The following is a 26,380-nucleotide window of genomic DNA, read 5'->3' as shown; positions in this document are numbered from 1 at the left end:
ATCAGTAGCATGATCAATAGGTAGCAGGGCCTGAGTGAATTATGTGAGATAGTATTGTTCTGTTTTGTATTAGTGGAGGCTGAAGATGTACAGATATTATCTTAAATTCCCAGTTTGTTAGATTTGAAGCTTCTTTTTAGTTTCTTTATGAAAGTGACTACCAGTTATGACATGTCATATGATATTCACATAAATAATTATGTATACTCTGCGAATAGATCACACTAAAAATCTTGTAAACATGCTGAAAAGAAACACAATCAAATGAACACTTATGTTGCTTATTTCTTACAAGATATATGTATATGTTGTACTTTTCTGTGTAGTTTATTTTACATTTGAATTATAATTATGTTCTTCTCCTTTTTCTTTTATCCAGGTGATCGTCCCGTGATGACCAAGAAATTAAAATCCAAGACCATGGGGGAGGGTGAGAGATTACTCCTCACCTGTGCAGGGAAGGGTACACCGATGCCCCTTATTTATTGGGAGAGAGATGGGAGGAGATTACAGGATAATGACATACCAAGGCTCAAGATTAAACCTTCCAAGTAAGTACTCAGATGATACCACCTGTTTAGAGGCAGAAGGCCGTTAACTCTGTGTTAAAGTCTATGAGTTAATGCCCTTCCGGCTCCAAACAGACAAATATACATTTATCATACAGGGATGAGATTCCTCCGCTGATTTTGAGATTTCAAGACATTTTTTTTTATTTTTTCCAATTTTTTCCATGTTTTTTTCTAACCCTATCCCTAACCTGAACACCCTGGACCCCCATTTAATCTTCCTCCTTTTGGGAATTTTTCTGTCTCATCCCATATTGTAGTACATGGGCTCAAATGCCTTTGTAAGACTGTTAGTGGAAAGGTGTGAAACTAAGTGCACCATTTCAGTTGTTCACCCTTTGGAGACAGTTTCATAGATCAAGTTATCTCAGACATAGTTATCTAATTTTCTGTTAGCAAAAATAGGAAATGTTGTAATCTTGAAAGCAAATTTCAAAAACTTGATGACCCTTTTTGCCTGCATTTGTGTGTAATAAAATATTTTTCAGCCAACTTTTCAACAAACTATGTCCCACTCCTTCCCATTCTTAATGATCTAGCCATGCCCCAGCTAGTGGATTACAATTAGGATATGTAGAAATAACATCAAAAGTGGAATTAGAACTCATTTTGATTTAATTGTATATTACTTTCATTTCTCCCTTGATTGTCCTTATACTTGTCTTCCTCTGTCAATTTTTCATAATCTCTATCAGTATTGTTACCAACTTGATTCTCTTCTTCTTCCTCGTCCTACTCATCAATCCTTGAATTGTTTTTATTTCTTTGCAGGCGTAATGTAAAGCTGTCGATCAGAAACCTTGATAAAACTCTCCATGAAGGAACATATACCTGTGTGCTAACAAATAAAGTGGATCCTCCTATCATTGCAAGCTCAATATTAAGTAAGTCACTTCATGAAATATATTTAATATAATATTTAATATATTTAATCCCAAAAATACAAATATTTGTTTGCCTATTATAACTATATTTGAGGTTGGTTACTATAACTATGTTTGAGTTTTAAGATACAGAGTTTTTTATTCTAATGAATTGTAATACTTAGACTATACGAGTAGTTGCCTGGGGTATAATTTTGTATAAATTATATTCTGACAGGTAGTCAGCTACTATACTTTGAATACAGTTGCTTGGATTTTCAAGGAAGGGTGTGGGGGGGTGGAATTGTGTGTGTTGTAGATGGTTTTAGGTTCTTAACGCCCCCCTCACAACATGCTCAAGTACAAGATTGGATGTGAATGCAAAATAACATTTTGAAATAGGGAGATAGAGAGAGAATGGGGCAGAGTGAGATGAATGAGGGAGAGGGGGAGGGAGAGGTGAAAGGAGAGGGGGAAGGGGAGGGAAAGAACATGAGAAAAGAAGAGAGTGTGGAAAGAGAGAGAGAAGGAGGGAGGTAGGGGAGATAGAAAGAAAAAGAAAGAAAAAATAAAATTGGGGGGGGGGGGGGGGAGGGGTCAGGTATGTATGTGGTGGTAGACAAGATATCACAATGCTGTGTAGATCACATTATAATTAGTATGCATTTTGATAACGGGAAGTTTATAGTTATCACTAAAAACCCACTTGCTACTGTTTGAATGGACTTTGTATGATATGATACATATTAGTTTGTTTATTTGGATTCCAAGCTGATTATATGATTACTGAACAATGGGCCTAATGAATGAATCATAATTTAGAGATACAGGCTATTCTCTGGTCCGTTGAGAAGCTCTAATGAGGAAACACTGTATCACGTCTTGAGAGACAGAAGGGCAAAACATGCATCATCTTAACATTGTGTAAATGCCTTAATATGCCTCTCACTGGAAGACAAAGCCTATTAAACATGTCTAATGACTTTATATGAGTGGTGTGTAGATGAATTGAATAGGACAAAGTGGTATCATGGGATGTCCTTGATGAGTGGTCACGAGAAGAAGAGTAAAGGAATAGGAAGGAAAGGGTGTGAGCAGAAAGAAGAGGGCAAATAAAGGAGACACAAAGGATGAGTTATAAATGTAGATGGGAAGAGAAACAAGCAGTGAAATTGACTGAGAGGACGAGAGAGAGAGTCAGAGAGAGTTAGAGAGAGAGAGGGAGAGAGGGTGAGAAAGTGAGAGAGAGAGAGAGAAAGGAAGAGAGAGAGTGAGATGGACAGAGAGGGAGAGAGAGAGAGAGAGAGATAGGGGAAGAGACAGAGAGTGAGATAGACATAGAGGGGGGAGAGAGAGAGAGAGAGAGAGACAGACAGACAGACAGACAGACAGAGAGAGAGAGAGAGAGGCAGACACTAAAATAACATATAATTGATATGATTGTAATCTGTGGCTTATAAGCTTTCGGTCGATATATAATTCATCTATTTCATTTTTCACTTTCGATAGGGTATGTATTATTTTTATAGAAGAGAAAGAAAAAATAGGGAAGAGGTAGACTAGAGAAAATCAGAAGCCAGAAGAGAAGGGAGAGATGCAGGAGGATGGATGGATGGATGGATGGTAGATACACAGTGCTCGCACTTTAATGTAAACTCAGTGCTTGGTAGGTGAGCATACAAGGCTGTGCTCTGATTGGCTAGTTCTACCTTAGCTGTGATAAGCCGTGCATCCTCCCACTTAAATGACGATGCTGGAGCTGGCATCCTCGTGAACCACGGCAACCATAGCTTTCTTGGCAACTGGTATACACCACCACCACCACCTTCATCATCTCAAATCTTCTATGCCTTACCTCTTCTGGTTCAGAGAATTCATTTTATTATGTCATTTATAAAGTGAGGAATTCAAGCATTAGTATCTTTATAGGCAGTGATATTGCTATGGCAACCGCTTCTTTATTGCATTTGTTTCAAGACATTGATATTGTCTCATCATACCTGTCTCTATATCTGTGTTTAGTTGTTGCATCATTGCTTTCAAACTTGTGACATGACCCACGTGTGGCTGAGTGGTGTAGGACTTTGGAATCGGAAGACAATTACCGGGTAGAAGGATATTTTTTTTTGATTGTCATCCCCTCCAAGTGTGTTTGGATGAAATATTTCTTGGTGTACATCAGTTCATTTGAAGTGTGAATCCACATGTTGTTATGTTTCTCAGGCTTCGAATGTTTGTTGGAACAGGTTGTGGGAGTTTCTTTGTTTTCATATCACACTTTTCTTGTATTGGAAAGTAAACCTCTGGCTCCATCCAGTTCGTGAGAGTGTAGCATTGTGGAATGATTGTGCAACCGAGCATTTTAATGTATGTCATATTCATTGTTCATTTTTTTTTAAAGGGACAATTTATATTTTTAAATTAGATTACAACTGAAAATCATTCCATATTATGAAATATGTGTTGCCCTTGTCAAAACTAAAAACTAATTCATATTTAGTTATTAAATTTACATTTTGTAGGTATTTGGCTGCTATGAATTTTTAACTTGTTAATTTTAGAAATTGTCCAGCTTCAAATTGTTAATATAAACAGTAATTTTACATGTACCTTTCTTTGTGTTTTCTTAATTCTTGAAAATTGTGTGTGCTTCAAAAATTATATATTCTAATGTAGAGGGGGGGGGGGGGGGGGGGGGGGACTGAGGTTTTTTTTTTCTTCTTCTCTCTCTTTACATTGAAAATTTGATGCCCCTTTATCATACATTCAATGATATAAAGCTATTTTTGATTCAAAATGTGTCACGTCATTGGTTGTTAAATGATCTTTTGTGCCATTTTTCACTCTGCTCCCTTTTAATGACTTTTAATACCAGAAACCACAAACTAGATAACCACAACCAATTTTCATTGATTAAACAACGATTTCCTTTCAGGAAGTTTAATTGCCTTGTCATTGATTCACCGGAGGAAATTGAATTTATAATATAAATCATAGAAATCATGAAAAAGTGCAAATGGTTAATTGATTTCAGCATTAGAGCTGAAGTAGTAAAATTTACCATGGATAGGGAGATATATAAAAGTGAAAGTATATTGATTATGTGACTTTTGAATGTTTATTCCATCTCTCATAAGGGAAGCTTTAACTTCCTTCATCCTGCTTTCACAATGCAGGCCTGCAACTTGTTAAAGTGAATGTTTGGAATTCTGACAAATATCAGTAGAAGTGAGAATTTAATGATCCGTTCGTTCTAAATTGTTTGATGGATGGGAGCATAAATCACTTAGACATCGACCCTCTTTTCCATCTCACATTTTAGTGATTCCTTTTGATGGGAGTAATTTTGAAAATTGCAGGCAAACGCGGTGAGGCGTGAACCATGAGAGAATATCAATTTATTTTATATGATTATAGAGTCTTTTGATGGAGTGCCGTATGGCTGGTTGGTTGGCTGGGGTAGACAATGAAATCAAACGTGTGTTGAAGTGCATTCCTTTGGAATCAACGTTTGATGAGAGTATGAACTCAAACAATAGGCCTATCATCATCAGCTCAAGTTTGCCAAATGACCCGCTATTTTCAGACTGTGGATTTTATCCCGGAGCTCGAAATTGCTTCTTTACCAGACTGATACGCTCATCACAAACTAGCTCGGACAGGCGCAAATTAGACTGCTATTTCCCAAATAGCGTATATTTTGGAAACAAGACCAAAATTTCTAAGGATATTTTCTTGACCAAATAGCCCGTTAATTGCAACTGCAGGCTGATGAAGATGCAAATCAACTGGCTAATTTTGATCGGGATAGTTAAAATAGCGGGTTATCTGGCAAACTCGAGCTGATGAGGACAGGCCTATCATAATGCTCTCTATGTTGGAATATGATGCAAAGAGTTGACGCCTTGCTTCAATCTTGCTTCTCCTAATTGTACATACCACCCTGTGAACTGTTATTATTCCATGTTGAACTTTGGACTTGAGTTATCCCCAGAGTGGATGCCTGATATTTAAGTTCTTGAATAAACTCTTTGGATAATAAGGCTAACTAGATTCACGCTGTGAGTTGTATTTAATTACCCTTGTAACTGAACACACCGGCTCTCCTTCTACATGCTCGTGTTGATCGCTAGCCTCTAGCTGAGTTGATATTTCTCTCTACCTTTTGTCTGCGCTGGTCTGTCTCCTTCAAGAATGTGAATCAGAATATTTTCAGTTTAATTGATAGCAAGGATACATTCGGAAGCCATATATGTCAGATTTTTGGTGTACGCATGATGAAAAAATGGCTATTGAGCATTGCCATGGAAACATAGCATTCTGAGGAGTAGACTCTTCGTAAACAGCTGCAAATTGAGGGCATTGTTCGGAGAGAGAGAGGCGGAGAGGCTCTCATTTCATACTGCATTTCATCTTCCATTCCCTTCGCTGGTAATAATTGCAGGTTTTGTTCAATATTTACCCAGTTACATAACAGGAACAACAAATTTACACTCGGGAGGATTGGTACGGAAGGGGGAGCTTCAATTTATGAGAAACTTGTGAATAATGATCAGTTTGAAAATGATGTCATGCGAGTTGCATCATTTCAAAATCACTTCGATTAGTGGAAACCTACTGAGTTAATGAGTTTAATGGACTGTTATGACCTTCAAGCCCTTCTGCTGTCATGTGATGTGATGTACTTTCAGTTTTCATTTGAACCAAACAGTAGTTTGAAATCTTTGGACTGACTTTCATTACTGTCCATCCATTATTCCTCTTTGATCCTCATTACTCTAATGATTCCATGTGAAGCCATGCAACTGAATTCTCGGCTGAAATTCGAGGAAGATTGAACATTGAGACCAATGTGCCATCCAATCCCGGCCTGATTGCCTCTTCTACCTTTTCAAGTTTCCCGACCACCATCTTGCAACGGCCAGTTTGAGGTGTTCAGCATCGCTGTCTTTGCCTTGATCAGCTGTCTGTGTATGACGGGTTCACTCAGTAATTAGGCATGCTGGAACCATCGGTAAAACGAGGAGAGACGAGGATTGGACCAGAAAATGGGTGCATGAGGGTGTGATGTGCCTTGTTATTGGAGTGTGGAGTGAAGGGCCCAGAGTGAAGGGCGCAGAGTGAAGGGCGCAGAGTGAAGGGCGTGGATTCATCAAGGCCTCTGATCGTGACATTGTTCATCCTCACCTAACTAACTTGGTCACAAGGGAAGAACCTCTACACGTTACACTGACCAAATTGTGTCAATTTGTATGTGTACGCAAGGAAACAAGATTAAATCTAGTGAGCAAATGTAAATTGAGGCCTACACAACAGATGGTGGAAATAGCTCCTTATTTCATGTCGTGCAAATCGGTTTAGTTGTTGCTGTACCTCTGTTTTCTTGGAATATTACAATATTTCATTCTCAGTTTTTGGAGGTAAAATCAAGTGTGAACTACTGTTGCTCTTTGGATTATCTGTAATTTCTCTCCAGGTTACCATAGGTCGTGTGATATTGGAAGGCTCCAGTGCTACACATGATATATTTGTTTTGAGGAATTTAGAGGAATTTGGAGTGATTTTGCTTCTAGCCATTCTGTAGCTGGAGGGATAAAGATTAGTTTGCAATATTTGATATAAAGTTGGTATGATGTCTATCAGAGACACGTTGTAAAGCACACCAAGAGAGAGAGATCGGTAACCAGTCTAGGCCCAACCTTTAGACACATCAGACATCTTAGAATCAGTGGTAACATCGCAGTGTTGACTTCATGTCCTCTTCTTCAATTCTACACTGTCTGCTGTATGCATAATAGCCAATGCAACTATGTTGTATTTATTGTGATGAAGTCTTTGCTTGGGCAGTCGATGGTTTTACATTTCTTTTAAAACTGTAAACATCCCTGTCTGTATAAGGTTACATTTCTTGTTTGGATCAAAAGATTAGCCGAGCCTTCACAAAGGCTTTGCCAATCGGATGATCCGTCTGTTGATTGTAAGAGTTTGTCATTTGAATAAAGCAGTCACATCAAATACCATCAACTCTGAGAAAGTGTGACAGAACAAACCAGACGAGATAAAGAGCAGCGATAAACACCAAAGGAACATCAAAAAGTGTTTCATCGTAGACGGTAGAATAAAGACTCGCAGTCGGACGGTGCAAGGAAAACTTTTTTGAAATGGCGAGTGCCGTGACATCGGATGTTGATGAGATTCGATTGGAGGAAGAGAAGATGCCTAGGACGTTCTGGCAACGTTGTCTACCATTCTTTGTTTATTCCTTTATCATCATCTGCATCATCGGTGCTCTCATCTTCCTTGTTATCACCTTGACAACCAACTGGTATCTTAGATACATCTTTGTTGGAGAGGAGTACACAGATAATGGTGAGTAGTCAATTTAAACATTTCGTCACTTCAAATGGACAGCAGGGACACAAGAAAACATATGCCCTTTGGGTGTGTGTGAGTGGGTGGGTGGGTGGGGGGGGGGTTACCTCTGATATTTTACATGTGCATGCATCAGCTTTTCAACAGAATTAATGTTGCACATCCTAGCTATATACTTGTATCCCTCACTCTGTACTTAGGAGGGCATCGTATTTTAAAAGATTATCAATCAAAATTAATGATTGACATCTGGTCTTATCGAATTGGTGTGAACAATAGAATTACAAATGTCTATATATAGTAATATACATAGATATCCTTATACCAAAAGATGTGCAGGAACCGATTGCACCAGGGAATCAAATATTGCTCATTACATGTTCAGCTATACTTGTAGAAATATTTTATTCTCAGAGTTTGCATATTTTTTGACTGTGTATTCCTACAAACTTGATAGTGAAACTTCCACAAAATTCCTCACAATAAACTTGGTAATTACCCCCCGTGAGAGAGGGATTACTTGATTTTGACTACTACTGTATAGCAGGGTCTCCACAGAGCTGATTGCGCACATATGATGTAATAATAATAATAATAACCTGGATTTATATAGTGCTTAATACAGAATACTGTCTCTTAGCACTTTACAGATATTATTACCCCAGTCATCAGATTCATTCACACACAATGTGCACTATCTCCACTCCCTGGGCAGAATTCCTACCATATGGCCACCGTGAGGGCATAGGCAAATTCAAAGGCTTTCGTCATCCTAGCAGGTCCCCACATTTCTCTTGGGTATTGAGTCACAAATGTAGATTTATGCCTTGCCAAAGGACATTAGTGCCATGTTTAGGATCGAACCACAACCTTTTAATTTCAAGTCAAGTGCTTAACTTGACTACGACACTTCTAGTTCTGTATCAAACTTCAATAATTAGATCTGATTGATACGCGTCTGTAAGAATCCTCACCAACACAACACACATATATACAAGATTACAGGTTACGTCTCCCGGAGACGATGACAGCCGAGATAAATTATGAATGTTTCCTATCCCCACATCACCTGAGCTGAGATGCTCAGGTAGGCTAGCTGCCAGCGAAGTGATGAGAGATGGAGGATATCATTTTAAGGGGAGGAAATTCGGACAGTGGGTGTGATGCCACTTAGCCTACTCTAGAAAGAGTATTCAATGAGTATTCATTTCACCTTATATCATCCCTACCCCATCCAAAGGACCCATTTGGTCCAACACTTGAATACCACTACATCAAAGACTGCGGCTGATTTTTGAAGAGCACTTCGGTGAAAATGGTAGAAATTTTATGTGCAGTTGTTCATGATACTGTCATAAAGAAGAATGCAGGGGAGTGGAGATCATATGAACCCTGGAAAGCTACAAAGAGCTCGAGAAACTAAAGAGTAAGAGCTCAAGAAATATAAGAACAAATTTAATTGTTTTGGGGAAATCTCACTTTTACTCAATATTAGAGTTCTTATGTATACCCTGTCTGTCTCTCCTTTCTCTAACTCCTTATCATCTGTTCGGGGCTAGAAGGACTTCACCTCATATGCTTTTACATATAGTTAACGCCCTTCTGGCTGCACACAGACTGACATATATATTTCTAGCTGTCTCTTTCTCTTCCTCATTGTCTCCTCTGTATTTTTGTTTCTCTTTTCTCCTTTTGCTCCCCCTCTCTCTCTCTCTCTCTCTCTCTCTATCTATCTCCGTCTTCCTCTACCTCTCTCTCTCTCTCCCTCTCTCTCTCTCTATCTCTCTCTATCTCCATCTCCGTCTTCCTCTACCTCTCTCTCTTTCTCTCTCTCTCTCTCTCTATCTCCGTCTTCCTCTACCTCTCTCTCTTTCTCTCTCTCTCTCTCTATCTCCGTCTTCCTCTACCTCTCTCTCTTTCTCTCTCTCTCTCTCTCTCTATCTCCGTCTTCCTCTACCTCTCTCTCTCTCTCTCTCTTTCTCTCTCTCTCTCTCTCTCTCTCTCTATCTCCGTCTTCCTCTACCTCTCTCTCTCTCTCTCTCTTTCTCTCTCTCTCTCTCTCTCTCTCTCTATCTCCGTCTTCCTCTACCTCTCTCTCTCTCTCTCTCTTTCTCTCCATCTTCCCCCTCTTTGTCTATACTTCTGACTCTACCTATCTATCTGAATCTCCCTCTTTCCATCCCTTTCTATCTCTCAATTTCTCCACTCCTTATCCACCTCCTCTCTTCTGTCTGCTTGTAACTAGAAGGTACTGCACTACTTCACTGTTTATCGATGTGCGAGCTATACCGGAGCCCTTCTTATACTATTATAAAGGCTCCTTCACAATGAGAACTATTGATTTCATCCTGTATGTTAGAAACCTAGAATGAGAAATTTTATTTCAATACATTCCTGGCTTTAGGTATTTTCTGCACTTTCAGAGAGTTCAGGAATTGCAGAAGATTGGAGAAATTGTGAGAAAAAAGGTATTTTGTGTTGAAGAAATGAAAAAAATTGTCATCAAAAGTATCACACTGAGAGTTTCTGCAACAGGCATTTTGATCTGAGATTTATTAAGTTTTAAATGCCTACACAGTTCCCCTTCACTTTTCCATACATCACTCATGATTTGCAGTGAGTGCTTCAATTCTAATTTTGATTCTAACATACCAATATTGAAACAAAATTCAGAATATTTAGTCATATCAAGAAATATTCATTTTAACAATTCTTAGCTTTCTTTCCAGTGCTGTTGCACTTTATTCATCTCTAGTTTGAAAGAAACTTAATAATGATGCAAGTGTAAGCAATATCATTAGAATATTGCACAGACTCCAATATTCATTGTATCGTGAGAAAAATCACAGCTAGAATTTCCTCTTGCTGGCGACTGGCATGTAGTGGGGGAGTTTAGTTTGTTCAAGTGTCTGATTGTTTGTTGTAACGTTGAACACGTTCCCAAGAAATATTGACTTCCTTTCAACTTGAATTTGCTTGGGAATCAGCTCACCAAGGACGTTGCTCAGTCAAAGATTGCGTTGAAAGGAGAGAGACGAGAGAGAGAGACGTAACGTTATGTAGGTTGCCAATATAATATGTGCACTCTCTCTTTCTCTCTCTCTCTCTCTCTCTCTCTCTCTACCTTTTTCATCTCATGTTTAGTCCTCAGAATTGCACTTTCCCCTAATTATTGTAATTCTGCTTTCTTACAATGAAACATGTATACAGAGAGAGGGGTGAGAGATGGAGGGAAAGAAAGTTCGATAGAGAGAAAGGGAAATTAGTAAGACGGTTAGAGATAGATTCAAATATTTATTTTTATATTACAATTTGACAAGAAAAAAAGAAAGAGAGTACCCATGATAATTCCAATTTTGAAATATTGTTATATTTGAGAGAGTGAACAAGTACAAAACCTTTATGCAAGAAAAGTAAAGATATACATGCTTTATCATCTCATATTTAGACCAATTCCAACCTAAATTGAGCCTCTTGAATGTTCCTTGATTACTAAGGAGTCAGATGTCTATGCATCAAGGCTTGTTCACATAAACTCAGTTTAGAATTCAAGCAAAGCAAGTGTATGACCCCGTTCTCACTCACTTCGTTGGAGCGCTCTGGAGCGCTCTAACTAAGACCCGCTCCTCAGGAGCGGTTCTTAGGTGAGTGAGAACGCTCAAAGTGGTCCAGGAAGCGGACTTCTGGACCGCTCCAGAAGTCCACCTTCCGAGGTGGTCTTGAGGAGCGGGTCTTATTAAGAGCGCTCCAGAGCGCTCTAACGTGCAATGTGAACGGAAAGCGTACTTTGAACGGAAGTGAGCTAGTGACCTTCGGTGCGAAACATGTACGGTTTGGATTCCGCGCGCGAAAAAATTGACCCGCCTACCTGAGCTGCCATAGCAACAAGACCACTTTGACTCGTGGAGCGGTTTGAGCCATAAAAACTGCTCGGAGTGTGAACGCTCGCAAACCGTTCCTCAAGACCCGTTCCTCTGGAGCGGTCTGGAGCGGTCTAACTAAGACCACTTTCAAAGTGAGTGAGAACGGGGTCTATGTCCTCACGTATCTAGAGTGAGATAATGTCATTTTATACCAAGATTGCTCCTCATTCATGATGGGAGAGCGATGGGAATACCTTCTTTTTAAAAAAGTGAGGGCTTTCCATGTCAATGACATTTCAGTATCAAATACGTGCTTTTGAAAAGGCATTAATTGAAGTCAACTCATTGCACACAGACTCCCTCAATAGCTCTTTGTTTAAAACATTTTGCATGGTAGTTGATCACTTATGGGCCTTTAATTACATCAAATATAAAAACTGTTGAATTCTGGCAGAGAGAACTCAATCCAAACAGTATTATAAGAAGATGAAGTGAAAATTGGTGCACACGTCTTCAAACCTGAGCCTGCTTAGAAACGAAGCCAACGTCGATCTCAGCCGGCTGGCCGCATGTTGCTCGGGATATCCTGCCATTTCTTTACCCAACCAATAAAGAAGGAGGAACCATGATTGCCTTGGCTGCTAATTGGAAACATGAGAGCAGTGAAGAGTCGGTTTTTGACAGCTACTTTTCCCCTCAAAATATGAGAGAAGATGCTACTCACATGGAACAGCTGGTATTGAATGTCAACGCACTTATGGCGGGCGTGAGGAGTACCTGACATACGTCACACTCACTTCCCAGTTATGTCATCTTTATTAGCTGACGTTATTGGCATCTTATTTGTTAATAAGTTAATTATTTTGCACAGTTCCTCATTAGCATCAAGTTCTATCAACATGTTGTATTTTTTTAGGGTGTAGTATCCAGATTTACCGAAAATTGATCCAGACCCGACCTTGACCATTCGTGATCATTCAGCGATTATGATAATTACATGCTTTACTACCGTGCATTAAGTTGGTCTATTTTTGTTCACCTTTCATCATCTCTGAAACTAATAACCCATGAATTTCACTTCCTTCAACCATCTGGTTTATCGATCATATAGAAATGTCATTGCTTCCATAAAGGGTGGAGAAAGCAATAACAAATGAATAAAATCAGCATGATACTCTCTTTTAATCACATTTGACTGTTTTCTTTACGATTTTTTAAAATATAAAGTGTCTGTGTACTTTTTGTAATGAAAGCATCCATTCATAATGGCATAGCCATGTGATTTAAGTATAACTGCATTGATGATTTAACATTTTTTTAAAACAAGTTTTTCATGAAATAAGAAAAATGGATTGGATATAATAGACCATTTTCATAATGTAATCAAATGAAATGCACAAATCTTTGTTAAGTGCCTCTTCACAAATTATTTCATTCACCTGTTACAAATAATATTATAGTCAGAATGCGAATTGCATACATTAGTTGTTGCTAGGTAGGACAAGCATACCTTGTCCAAATTAACAACATAACATGTATACAATTTGCATTCTGACTATTGATATACTATTATTTGTAACAGGTGAATGAAACAATTTGTGAAGAGGCATATGGCAAAGATTTATGCATTAAATATGATTACATTATGAAAATGGTCTAATGGTTAATGAAGATACAATTAATATGCTGCTGTGCCATCCCTATAGTGTTGTTCTTCTTGAACTACAAAATGTGAGAATCGAAGCCTGAAATTACTTGTGGGTTGTTTATCCAATGGAAGAATTATTAAGTCGTTTTCTGATTCATAGCTGACCGGCTGTGTGTATAGCATGATGAAATAAGATTGATTTTCTTCCATAAATTTTCATACATCAGAGCTGTGATGTTATTGATATTCTTCTATGATTCATGAAACACACAACTCCGAGGTGATTTACTTGGAATAGATATAGAGGTGGCAGTAGAGCTGCATCCATGTCTTAGGGTAAATTCAGAGAATATCAGAGAGATTGAATTTATAAGGAAATAACAAATCAGCGATGTTTTTTAATTATTCTCTTCCAACAATGAGAAAATAATATATGTGTCCTTATCTTTTGTTTTCTTGAAACCATATCTATCTCAATCCATCTATTTTTCATTCATTCTTCTCTCTTGTCACATTCCTTTCAATTTTTTTTCACACTCTCTTATCTTTCCTCTTTCTCATTTGTCTAATTTTTTCCTCTATCTGTCCCTTGCCTGTCATGTCTTCTCCCTACTCTCCTCCTCTCCCATTTGTCCTCTTCTTCCTCTTCTTCTTCCTCCTCAACTACCTCTCCTTACCCCCTCCTCCTCCTCCTCTTTCTCCTCATCCTCCTCTTCCTCCTCCCCTCCTCCTCTTCTCCTCCTCTTCTCCTCCTCTTCTCCTCCTTTCATTTCCTCTTTCTTTCATTTCCTCTCCTCTCCTCTCCCTTCTTCCTCCTCTCCTCCTCATTTCCTCTCTCCTCCTCATTTCCTCTCTCCTCCTCATTTCCTCTCTCCTCTCCTCTCCCCTCCTGTCCTCCCCTCCTCTCCCCTCATGTCCTCCCCTCCTCTCCTCTCCTCTCCTCTCCTCCTCTCCTCCCCTTCTCTCCTCCCCTCCTCTCCTCCCTCCTGTCCTCCCCTCCTGTCCTCCCCTCCTCTCCCCTCATGTCCTCCCCTCCTCTCCCCTCATGTCCTCCCCTCCTCTCCCCTCATGTCCTCCCCTCCTCTCCTCTCCTCTCCTCCTCTCCTCCCCTTCTCTCCTCCCCTCCTCTCCTCCCCTCCTCTCCTCCTCTCCTCCCCTCCTCTCCTCCCCTTTCCCCCTTCCTCTCCTCTCCTTTCCCCCTTCCTCTCCTCTCCTCCCCTCCTACTCTTCTACTCCTCTTCCCCTCTTTTACCTTCTCTTCACCTCTCCTCGCCTCTCTCCATCATCCTCCTATGTCCTTGGAGATACAATGCACCTGCCACAAGGCTTGGTAGATATAAAGAACTCGCCTCACACCCCAATACTCCATCCATCCACCCCTTCACCATTCCCTTGCTTCTATTGATTACAAACTACTGAAATTGTTATTTCTCATTTCTCTTCAAATCTACATCTGATTAACCTTCAGTTCAGAGCATTTGACTTTTTTCCTCTTCACCTTCTCAGCCTTGACTTGGAAATGAATGAGAAAATTAGATGAATTGCTTTGCTCTTCTTTTGACCTCTCTTCTATTGGTTGTCAATCAGAGACAGGTGTTTAGGACCTTGTCTTGTTTCTACCCACAAATGAACAATTTCAAGTCCATATGGAAATGTTCTATTTGGTTTAGGGTGCAATAAAGAGGATATTAGTCTGTAGGCTTACAAGTATTACAATTACTAGGGTGTTTTTTTTTATAAAGAAATTATTTCCAAGCTTCTCAACACTTCCTTATTGCATATGGAAAGTCGATCATTACTTGACTTGTAACGATAAAATCGTGAATGTTAGAAAAAACTCTTTGAAATAAAGTATAGGCCACCATGTATCATAGAAATGAATTGAAGGTGCAAATATATGTAGATTTAGGTTTTTAAAATATCATAAAGAATATTTCTTTGCTGTGTACGAGCAAGTTCAATGCTTGCTCAGACTTTCATTGACTTATATAGGATAAGACATTGGAAGTAGGAATAAAATCTTTGAGATAAAGTATAGGCCATGTACATCTCTTTTAGAAATTTAAAGCTGCAAATAGATATAGATTTAGGTTGAAAAATAATAATGAAAACAAAAATTTCCTTGCTGTGTCCGAGCATGCTCAACGCTTGCCCAGTCATTCCTTGCCTTGTGCAGGATGAGACTTGAGGTGTGTAGAAGGAAGATGGCCCAACCAGGTTCACCTTTATAGACCTTCAAGTGTTTCCTTCTTGGCCAGGTATTTATAACCTGGTCTAAATTGAGGTCTGATCAGATAAGAGTAATATAAACTCACCTGATATGAGCTGGCATTAGATTGAGCAGGGGTGTATGGGCTTTTAGAGTAGACTGTAAGGAATAGACAGACACTGAAGATGAGCTATGTATCATCATCTGCCCAGCGTAAAGCCCTACAAAATATGCATTGCTAGTAGAAGATATGAAAACTAACAGAGAAATATTGCATATGACAGGGCTTAAACATAATATCATGATAGGAATTATTAAAGGAAGAAAAGCAAAATAATTTGGCTGCCATAAAAGACATCAGAGTCTCTTGAAAGATTTGTTAGAAGGAAAAGTAGAAGGTACCAGACCCAGTGGAAAAGAATTAACTGGGAGGGAACATTAAGACACTAAGGGCGCGTTCATGCTTGATTTTGAAGGCAGAATGAGCGATTTGTAACGCTCATCGTAAACGCTCATCGTAATCGCAGTTCCACGGTGCACTGTTCATGCTCACTTCTCCAGGCAATTCTCCTTGGGTGGCCTTCAGCTGGATTCGCAAACCTGTGTGCGCATGCTACGTAGACCCACTAGAGGTCAGTGCGTTGACCCCATTTAGACGCGTTTACAAATTGTAAACGCATCTTTTTTGTGAGTTTATGATCGGCGATCGTGATCGCCGTTTTTAGGTTATTCTACAAAAGAGAGCATGAACGCCATCGTGTTTTAAACTAAACGCGTAACAGATGCGTGATTCTGGCCGTCAAAATCAAGCATGAACGCGCCCTATGTGGAATGACACTGCAACAGTGAACCAAAATGGCATAAAACAGAGATGTGCAGAAAAATATTGGAATCGAGCTCCAAGTTGGGAAAAGATACCTTGATAGATAGAGGGAAATGTTTATTCTTTTGTCAATGACCTGCCTTTGATTACATTTATACAGACAATTTCTGTCCCTTTTCTACCCTTTCATACAAAACTAACAAATAAAAATAAAGACCAGAAATTCTTGTTGTTGCGCTTCTCCTAGGCACACAATGTTATTATGCTGTGTTGGAGTAGGCCTTTAACATTATAGAATGTACCAGTAAACAATGTTAAAATTGTGCATGTCATCGTACTTCTACTGGAATGATGGAATCTCAGATATTTGTACCTCTTTCCATGAATAAGCATATAATAGACAACCATAGCTTTGTCATCTAAATCAGACAATACAATAAAAGTATAAAAACAATACATATCATTTTGATTAGTAAATGAATAAATTCATGAGTAGATATTAGGATTTTAGATGATTCCACAAGAAGAAAAGACCCCTGATGACGCATGTTGCTATTTCAATGACCCATCACCCCTCATTTTCACCGATGTTGGTATGCAAAACCATGCCCCCTTTCTGCTTGCTTTGTACTCATCCTCAGGTCTTTCCTTCTATTATTCCTTATCTCTAAACTTATCGGTATAAATGGCACGCACCACTCTTTACCTCAAGAGCAAGCGCTCAGCACCGCTTCCGTTTCTTTCGGTCGGTCGGTCCAGCAGGGTAATTTCTGCTGGACTTCTAATAATACCTCGAGGCCCGGGAAGGAATTCCTCGCATGTAAACCTGATTGTCCTGGCATCTGTGTCATGTTGTGTAGGGGAGTGTAGGTTTCAATCAGGGGATTTAACTGAAATATTGACATGGAATTCACGTCAATATCCAGACAAGAATGCGTCCATTCATGCTCAATTTAGGAAATGATTCGCTGTATGAATTTACAATGAGACTTATTCATGTACTCATGTATTTAACTTCATTGAAATTGTATTTTTACCTCTGGCATTACACCATTATTCACATGTAATTTGGTTCTCTGAATATTTCTGGTGACTCAGATTCAGATTCACATGAAACTATACCAAGATGCCAAACTCTAGTCAGCCAAATACATCTACTAAAAGAAATCCAATGTTTATTATCACACTGAGTTCATCAAACACATTGTTTAACTTCGAAAGATTGTTGAATTATATTTCAAAGAGCTTACCAAATGCACTCTGCAGTCAATTACGTTTCCAACTTCATTTTTCAGAAGTTTTTCTTTTCTTTTCTTCTCTTTTCTGATCATCAATGCTTTTATTATGTAATAACAACAATTTTACTTACTGAACATGAGCCTGTTTAATAAAATGTGATATTGGATACCAGTTGCAATTAATTGCAGTGATCCCAAACTTGTCCAATTTTAGGTTGGAGGTTCTAGCTGTAACTTAAAGGTTGGTCTGCTATGGTTCAGGATATTGAGTTTGAGTAATTGAGGGAGAGAGAGAGAATCTTGAAGAACATTAAGAAGTGTTCCAGATTGCACATGATCATTTATTAATCCCTTTTCATTACTCACACACTCCACAATTAATGTGACTCAATGTTCAAGCACGAAGGGGTCTTTTTATGCACTTTCATCAAATAGCTTCAAGAAGATTAATTAGGAAGAAAAACATTGACGGTCTTCCAACCCAATCTGAGTGGTGTTTCTCCTGGGCTTTTCAGTCAAGATACGGTTTCAAGCGCCAGGGTAGAGGGTGTAATTGCTTGGCTGATTAAACCCTACCTGCCGCAAGGAATGTTATGTGATTGAATTAATACCGGCTGCAGTATAAAATAGAGGTGCTCGCTTCCAACATTTACCCATAAATCACCTTACACCCAATGCTTTGTAAGAAGCATGTTCCTACTGCCGTTGCCCAGGTGTGCCTTGCGTGGTGTACAACCCTAATTATGCACCAAATCCAGTCAGTTGAAACACTGCCCATGCAGAGCTGTTGATAACCGCTTTGCCCTTTATGCTACCTGTAGGCAATGTGGATGATACTCTTAAATGACACGGAGTTGAGGGAGTTTTAATAAAAAGCTTGTTCCATTATCAAATGACTGGGTAATTGGAGTGGAAGGCAGCCGGTAATAAAGAAAGTTGTTACTCTATTTTTGTAGGCGATGGCTTTTAAGGTAATCGGTCAACACCATGTGAACCTGGAGACATTCAGAACAGTCCTATCAGTCAACAAAATAGGTCATGATGTAGATTACCAGCATTTTGTTTTTCTTTTCTGAATAGATAACTATTCTTTAAAACTCAAACACATGAAAATGTCAATTTTTTATATTCCAAAATGCATTTTTGTTATCAAGGTCGTGTAACAAAGGCACAATGTTTGGATTGCTGGAAAATTCATTTCCTTTTAAAATTACTGTGGTGAAATTGTGCTAACCACAACATTTTTGTGTACTCCTGGAAAATTGATTCATTCTTTTTATTGAGTTCTCCACTTTTTAAAGAACTAAAATGCATTTCTGTAATGTAATTCATGTATATATATATATATATATATATATATGGCCCTTCATCAACTTAGATGTAGAACTTGCAGTTTGAAGAATCTTACTCTCGTCACTCAGCTCGTCCATTAAGCAATTATCTGATTCCATCCAAATGTAGAGACAGCTAGTGTTTCTTCAATCCCAAAATTGGTAACTCAATTTAACATCTATTATTTCACTGTATAGTCTCCAATTCTAAGCCTGTCTCCTTACCTACAAAGAGTTTCTCTCTCCTTTCCGGTTTTGTCGTTGATGCCGTTTTAGAAGCCCTGATTGCATCCAAAATTAATCAAATCTGCGTGGGTAAATTGCTGTCTAATTTGTCTATCTGGGAAAGACGTTTCAGTTGTCTGTCCTTCCTAGCATGTCACTGTGACATGGTAAACAAGGTGGAAACCTTGGTTTGGATGTCGTAAAGTCTGTATGTTTTTTTGAAGTGTAATATTTGTTCTTGCAATTTTGTGGTTTCAGATACCTAAGGTGATAATTAAGTGTGTCTCCTGTGATATTAAATTGCTTTAAATGAGCTCAAGTTATTAAACTTGCAGTGGGGAATGAATTGTATCGGCAAATAAATGACAAAATATGAAGGAGAGGGAAAATAACGAAGAGTGGAGGAAAAAATGGAGATATAGGAGTGATGTGAGGGGCCGGAGTAAAAGAGGGCATTTCATCTATCGCAGGGGCAAATACAGAGACAGAAATTTCCTTCTAAGCCTTTTTACAAAGCCCCCCCCCTCCCCTCCCCTCCCCTCCCATTGCCATTGGACTGAATGTGAGTATGAATTTACATCAAATGTTGTCATTGTGGCCATTCCCGTAGAAGAAAAGATAGATTTTTGTTCATGTGAGCAATCTTTATCTCAAAGTGGCAAACATTTTTTTTTTCTTCTCTCCATGTCAATTTAACTCCTTGACTCTTATGAGCTTTCAAGAACTAAATTGCTTTTCTGTGCATTGTATTTCTTTATGTGTATACCCGTACATGTTCAAATTAAAGAGAGTTTCTACCTGTAGCATCCAACCAACATTCTGAACAATCAAAACACTTTTAAGCCAAATTGCAGGAGACGAAACCTGAACAAACTTGCATCCAATTGCCACCCTTATGAAAGCAGCGGTGTGTATACTGGAGCAGGTAATCTCACCGGAACGGCAGAGATGAAGAACAAACATTGCTAGAAGGAGACCAATATGTAGGGATAATTACCCCAGAACATTCGTCTAATCGGAACCCCCTTGCCCAAAGGTAGAGGCTATGATAAGAGGCACTTGTAGACAGTTTGAAGCAATACAAATAGCGAGGAAAGTGGAGAAAAAGAGGCTGTGTCGACACAGATATACCCTGTGATCCCTCAGCAATTACTGCGCATTGGTACAGCCTGGAAATTGACACTTTCCTTGAGAGTGGAATGATAGACGCTTACGATGGGACTAGGTTTCTCTTCGTCTGCCTTTGATCAAAAGATGTGTGTCATGGATACACTGTCATTAGCCTGGAGTAATTTGGAAGATGAAGAATGCTTGTAATAGCTTGATGGCTAAGCCTACACCGCCGCCGTTTGTTGTCATTGTAACTTCCAATCTTCTCTCCTTCTCTTCCTGTCCTTCATTCTTTAAAATGTCTAGTCTCTTTAACTCATTGCCTACTGAAACCGAGTGGCCCCTTTATTGAGCATATGGCAATGAATTCATTCAGTAGTCAATGGGTTAAAGGTGCTTTATTTTCTTGGAAAGACTGGAAAAGTCTAATAGTGCACTATAATTTGCGTGGATTCATATTAGAATCATTAACTTCATTTTAGTTTTATTTGTAGGAGTATGTCCACATCTACTGTAGATTAGTGGTGTAAAATTTTGAAAAGAAGGAGAGCAAGGAATGAGAGAGTGAGAGTGAGTTTAGAGAGGGGGGATATCGACAGAGAGAGAGAGAGAGAAAGAGCAAAATAATGATAGGGATGGGGAGAAAGGGAGAGAGAGAGAAAGAGATAGAGAAAGAGAGAGAGAGAGAGCAAAAGAATGATAGGGATGGGGAGAAAGGGAGAGAGAGACTAACAAAAAGCAGGAAAGGAAAAAAATACTATGCAAAGTTTATGCAAATACAATCCTTGAAGAATATATTTGATAATATGCCATATAGATGTGAATGATATTTATGCACTTATGAGGAGGAATAAATAGTTCAACAGTTTTTGGTTCATATATTTAGGTCACTCTGAAAAGAGTCACACCAGTTTGCCAGCTGATGAATAAAATTGATGGCTTGTGAATAGGTCAACGTTATTCATAATAAGGCAGCTGCTGACTGGCAAGTGAATATCATCTGTTCAGAGCGAGAAGGGTGTTAACTCTGTATTAAATTATACGTTTCCTTCTGAGAGACAGAAAGGTGCTAACGTATATTTTATCTTTTTGGAACCAGAATGGCCTTAACTCATATACTTTAACACAGAGTTAACACCCTTCTGGCTCTCAACAGGCAATATAGTCATTTATTAGCATAAATCTTTACAGTATTAAACTATACACAGTTAGGGATTAGGACTAATAGACTATCAAGGAGACTCGTAATATTTTCAAAGAGTTTTTTAGTGATTCAATATTTGGATTAAATTCATATGAATCCTGATGAGCCGCATCCCCAAAGAGAATTAATTGCTAAATTCAATTTAATTTCAAAGTCTGGTTAATCCTGTAAGTGAAGGGGTGATTGGATAGTTGATATGAATGGATAGCTGAAAGAGAGGGGGTAAAGAAAGAGAGAGAGAGAGAGAGAGAGAGGGGGGGGGATAGAGAGAGAGAGAGAGAGAGGGGGGGGGGGGATAGAGAGAGAGAGAGAGAGAGGGGGGATAGAGAGAGAGAGAGGGGGGATAGAGAGAGACAGAGAGGAGAGGAGAGAGAGAGACAGAGAGAGAGGGGGAGGGAGGGAGGGAGGGAGGGAGGGAGGGCGGGAGGGAGGGAGGGCGGGAGGGAGGGAGGGCGGGAGAGAGAGAGAGAGAGAGAGGGGGGGGGGGGGGGGGGAGAGAGAGGAGAGGGAGGAGAGAGAGAGGGGGTGGGGTTTTAGGATAGAGAAAAGAGATTTTTACATTTAGAAAGGTAGAGAAAGAGAAATGGAGGAATGAGAGATAGATGCAATGAGAAAATAAAATTAAATAAGACATTGGCAAAAGAAAAAAAGAAACAAGAGGTGGTAAGAGGAAGAGAAAAAAAAACATCAAATAAAATTATGATTATATAATAGGGTGATATACATTATACAGACTATAAAGTAAATAAGCAATTCCCGGCATTCAGTATTTTGTGTCTAAATGTTACATTTAAAAAAAAAAAGTATTATAGTTTCAGTAAAAGCATCCACAATTTGTTTAATTTATATTTATAAGTCTAAATCAAACATTTCTCATACATCGTTTGAACAATAGGAGGCTTCTGGTATGTGGAACATTTAGTGTATGTGATGATAGAAGTCTATTTGAAATATAGCTATTTTCACAATCAACAGAAATTGTCCAATGATAGGATAAAACAATCAAATTCTTTAGATCAATTCAGACACTCATTCAACAGTGTGCTTTCAGGCATAGTGAAAATGAAACCGAATTGCAGATTTGCTCCAATACTTCGGAATACCAGTTGTGATTCTGTGTTATCAAATGATTTATGTCGGCAGAACCGTGTAATTGTTTTTATTCATGAATGAAGGAGCTTTTGGAATAAATTGAAGCCATTATACGGAGGAAAATGAATTAGGCAACATATTGGGGGTAATTTAATGGATATATGACCAAAATCACTGCACTAGTCCAATCTAAAATAGAATTGGTGAAGCAAGTGATCTAAATTAAATTCTGTAGGAGGATGGAGAGTTCATATATACTAGGATGAGTAATATAGGAAACAGATGTACTGTATATGCATGTATATGAATAGGTTAGGATAGTGCCTTTCATCTGTGCAGAACGGGTTTTCTATTAACAGAACCATGCCTTTCTGGTCATCTTTCAGCTCTCTTTGCCTTTCTTATACACTTTTATCTTAATATCTCAAACCATTGAAATGAACTTGTTGGCCCTGAAATCAGGACTGTCTGTCCAGTTTGGATGGGTCTGTGTTTGACCCATACTGTTCCGTTCCTTACGCTCTTACACAAATCATGGAAGAACAGTATTTTTCATTTATAATAATCATAAGTTTACACAATAATTTTATTTGATAAGGGCTTTTGAAGATGCACAATACATTATATCTCAGAATAATGTATTCTGGTTTAGATGCAATAGAGTCACTATTAGGTCACTATTAGAACTGTAATGTCAGATTTGTTGTACTATGATACTTTTTTACCTTTAAATCTTGATAATCATGTAATCAATTAAACTCAATAAGCTTGAAAGCTATATAACTTATGAAATTTTCCACCATACACATCCAATTTCCGGGATGTCAAGTAGGATATTGCCATACATGCCATTCTATTAAGACTGTCCAAATTAAAAGTCTATTACCTGAATTTCCAATCCCCACGTATTCCACCTTTTTTTCTAATGATGACATTCTGACCCTACGATTCTATGCGTCAAGCGCCCATGCCTGAAGGCGGTAGTCTATCTGTGCGTGCCCTTGCATGTATGGCTGCTTGCCTGGTGGTTAAACTAGGCTATGACATACTCAATCAAGGCAGAGATTAGGAGAGTGATAGGAAACAGTCTGCTCTGTCAGGATAGTGCAGGAATCATTACAAGGAATGTGATTACAGGACTTCAGTATTCAATAGGCCTGTCCTCATCAGCTCGAGATTGCCAAATATCCCGCTATTTGAACTATCTCGATCAAAATTAAATCGAATTTGCGTCTTCATCAGCCCGAAGTTGCAATTAGCGGGATATTTGGTTGAGATAATCATCCTAAGATATCTTGTGCTAGTTTGCAAAATATCCTGATATTTGTCCGGTGCGTTTTCACCAGCCCGAAGACTTGCACTATGTGAGAACAGTGAGGAAAATTATCTCGTGCTAATTTCTCGAGCTCGAGTTTAAAGTTTTGAGGTCAAGTCTCGAGCTGATGAATACGCGATTTGTAACTTCAGGATTATTTCCCAAATCAGAAATAGCAGGCTATTTTGCAATCTCGAGCTGATGAGGACAGGCCTAAGGAGATACTGCTCAATGATGAGTAGTGGGCAGACAAAATCATCTGTTCAAATGTAGTGGAATTGTATGCTATAAATCGACAGGAAACCTTTCAGAACTAAGCATTGCCATGAAAGATAAAGAAATACAGACCAACCTGTACTATATAGAGTTCTCAAAGAAAGAGAAATAAGTAAGAGAGAAACGAGAAAGAGACAAAAAAGAAAACTAAAAGAAACAGAGAACAGTGTACAGTTTACAGTAATGCAGGTTCCACGGAGAAACATGGTTCAGGGGAAACAAAAAACTTTTGTTGATCTTTAGATTGCATGGTGGTTTTTCTATACAGGTGGTCACTAAAGCAAGACTCAAATCTTTATTCAATCAAATATGATTAAGTAAAAGTTTGACATGCACTTTATTGCAGTTCCTAAGTGTGGATGCAGCAACTCAATAATTTTCACGATCCCCTCTCTCCTCTTCACAAATCATTTGTATTCCTTTTTCGAGCTCCTCTTTCTCTTCTCATCATCGACTTTGGATAGCCCTTGAAGCATCACTTTTAAAGTGCTCTCTGCATTGCTTGCACATCATGCTATAGTTATATTTGCTAAGGCTTTCTAAGAGGCGATAGGAAGGATTTTATGGAAGGGAGCATATTAGCTGTAATTTCATCCTCAAATCGGTTGAATTTCACTAATTTGATGTGCAATATTCCACCACCTCACCAGATCACATTGTGAGCATGAGTTGGGGAGGTGATGGGTATTCAGGGAGTATTTTGTGATCTACATATGAGCTGTGGTTTATCTCTGTAAATTATGTGGGGGAAAGAATATGAAATAGTAATATGATGCTTTCCATTTTCCTGTCTTACAACATTTTCTACATCTACAACCTTTACTGTATATTCACAACTTACCGATGATGATATATGGCAGTATCCTCTTACTTGTGGTGATGATTGCTAAGTACTTCACAATAAAAGTAGACTGTATTTCATATATTCCATACAATTTCTTTGTTTCCAGTGTTACAAGTATTTCTAATATTATATGTTGAAAGCCAGAAGGATGTTATCTCAAATATTTTTTTAACCCTTTGGCTAGTGAATTCTGTCATTCCCATTGGCTTAGCGTGGCTTAGCATGGCTTAGCATGGGAACAACCCGATTCCAGTAAGCAAAGGTTTAACACATTTTGAACTTCCTTCTGACTGCTAACAAATTAAGTAATCTGTTGTGTGAATTATGAACTTGATACATGAGATCCTACCACCATACATGCAACCTATATGGTCTCTATATCAGTCACATTATTATTTAGTAACAACATACCATCCACCTCTCCAGATCTACTATTTTAGAAATACAGAGTGACGTTTTGTTTGAAGATGTGTGCGATATGATTAAATACATGATCTATATCAGTGATGTAGTGGTGTACAGATAACGGCTCTGTGTAATGAGGTGTGTACTGTATGAGACCCATACTCCATAGAGGTTAGGCTGTAGCAGACAGAGGCCTGCCTCTATGGACCTGGTATAAACAATCATTCCTCACCCTGTCCTAGGCAATACTTGTCTCAAACTACCCATCACCACAGTAGACCTATTCACACTCGCAGGTCTCGTTTTATACTCGGTATCACCATGGTAAACTGTTCACACACACACACACACAGAGGTTATAATGTCTGTGACATCCAGTTAGGTGTTAAAGGTAAAGACCAGTTATGGTCATGCGATTGCATTGTGAAAGAAACGTTGTGGAATCGATCAGAAAAGGTTGATCATCTAGCATCTAGCATCTGCAAGGTTCTGGAATCATCAAAATGATAAGAAATTTGGCCCATTCTTTGTAAAATTACAAGCACTATACACAGAAAGATGTATATGGGACTACCCTATATCTCTCACAGACCATGAGAGAAACAAATTTACCAAATATATGAATTAGTAGGTGGTGAAGTATGCAAGCTAATTCCCTTCTGGTTCTAAACAGCTGATAGCATCCTGTACTTTACCATGGTGGCCTGTTTGTACTTGCACAAGTCATTTTTTTTAAAGTCATAATTATGAAAATGCCTGCATTTCAAGTGCAGGTCTGTTTACATTTTCTTATCAATCTGATTATTATAGGTGATGCATAGTGTTTGTTAGGATTTGTTAGCAAAATAATAATTGTTTTGTTTTGCAGATTTGATTTTACCAAATTTACATACAAATTATATACCCTTTGAATGATGAATGAAAGAAACCCCTGATAATGTACCAGTATTACTGGAAAAACATTGTATAGGAAATATGGCTACAGGTCTGCAT

At 38.6% G+C, this 26,380-nt stretch overlaps 1 protein-coding gene across 6 annotated transcripts in view; it reads left to right on the top strand.

Annotated features, from left to right (window-relative positions):
• Positions 1-361: 361 nt before the first annotated feature.
• LOC756368 (protein eyes shut) overlaps positions 362-26,380 on the top strand; it is a 64,868-nt gene continuing 38,849 nt past the window's right edge. For 3 of the 6 annotated variants that reach the window (XM_030979929.1, XM_030979925.1, XM_030979924.1), the window contains exons 1-2: positions 362-551; positions 1,341-1,453. In XM_030979929.1, coding sequence (XP_030835789.1) covers positions 394-551; positions 1,341-1,453 — 271 coding nt within the window. In that variant the 5' untranslated portion in view covers positions 362-393. Of the gene's footprint in view, positions 552-1,340; positions 1,454-6,810; positions 7,802-26,380 lie in introns of those variants that run through there. The other 3 variants (XM_030979926.1, XM_030979928.1, XM_030979927.1) reach the window with 2 other exon arrangements.

This window comes from Strongylocentrotus purpuratus, unplaced genomic scaffold, assembly GCF_000002235.5.
Source record: "Strongylocentrotus purpuratus isolate Spur 01 unplaced genomic scaffold, Spur_5.0 spur5_scaffold_10, whole genome shotgun sequence".
Taxonomy (NCBI): domain Eukaryota; kingdom Metazoa; phylum Echinodermata; class Echinoidea; order Camarodonta; family Strongylocentrotidae; genus Strongylocentrotus; species Strongylocentrotus purpuratus.
This window is presented reverse-complemented; position numbering and strand designations above follow the sequence as displayed.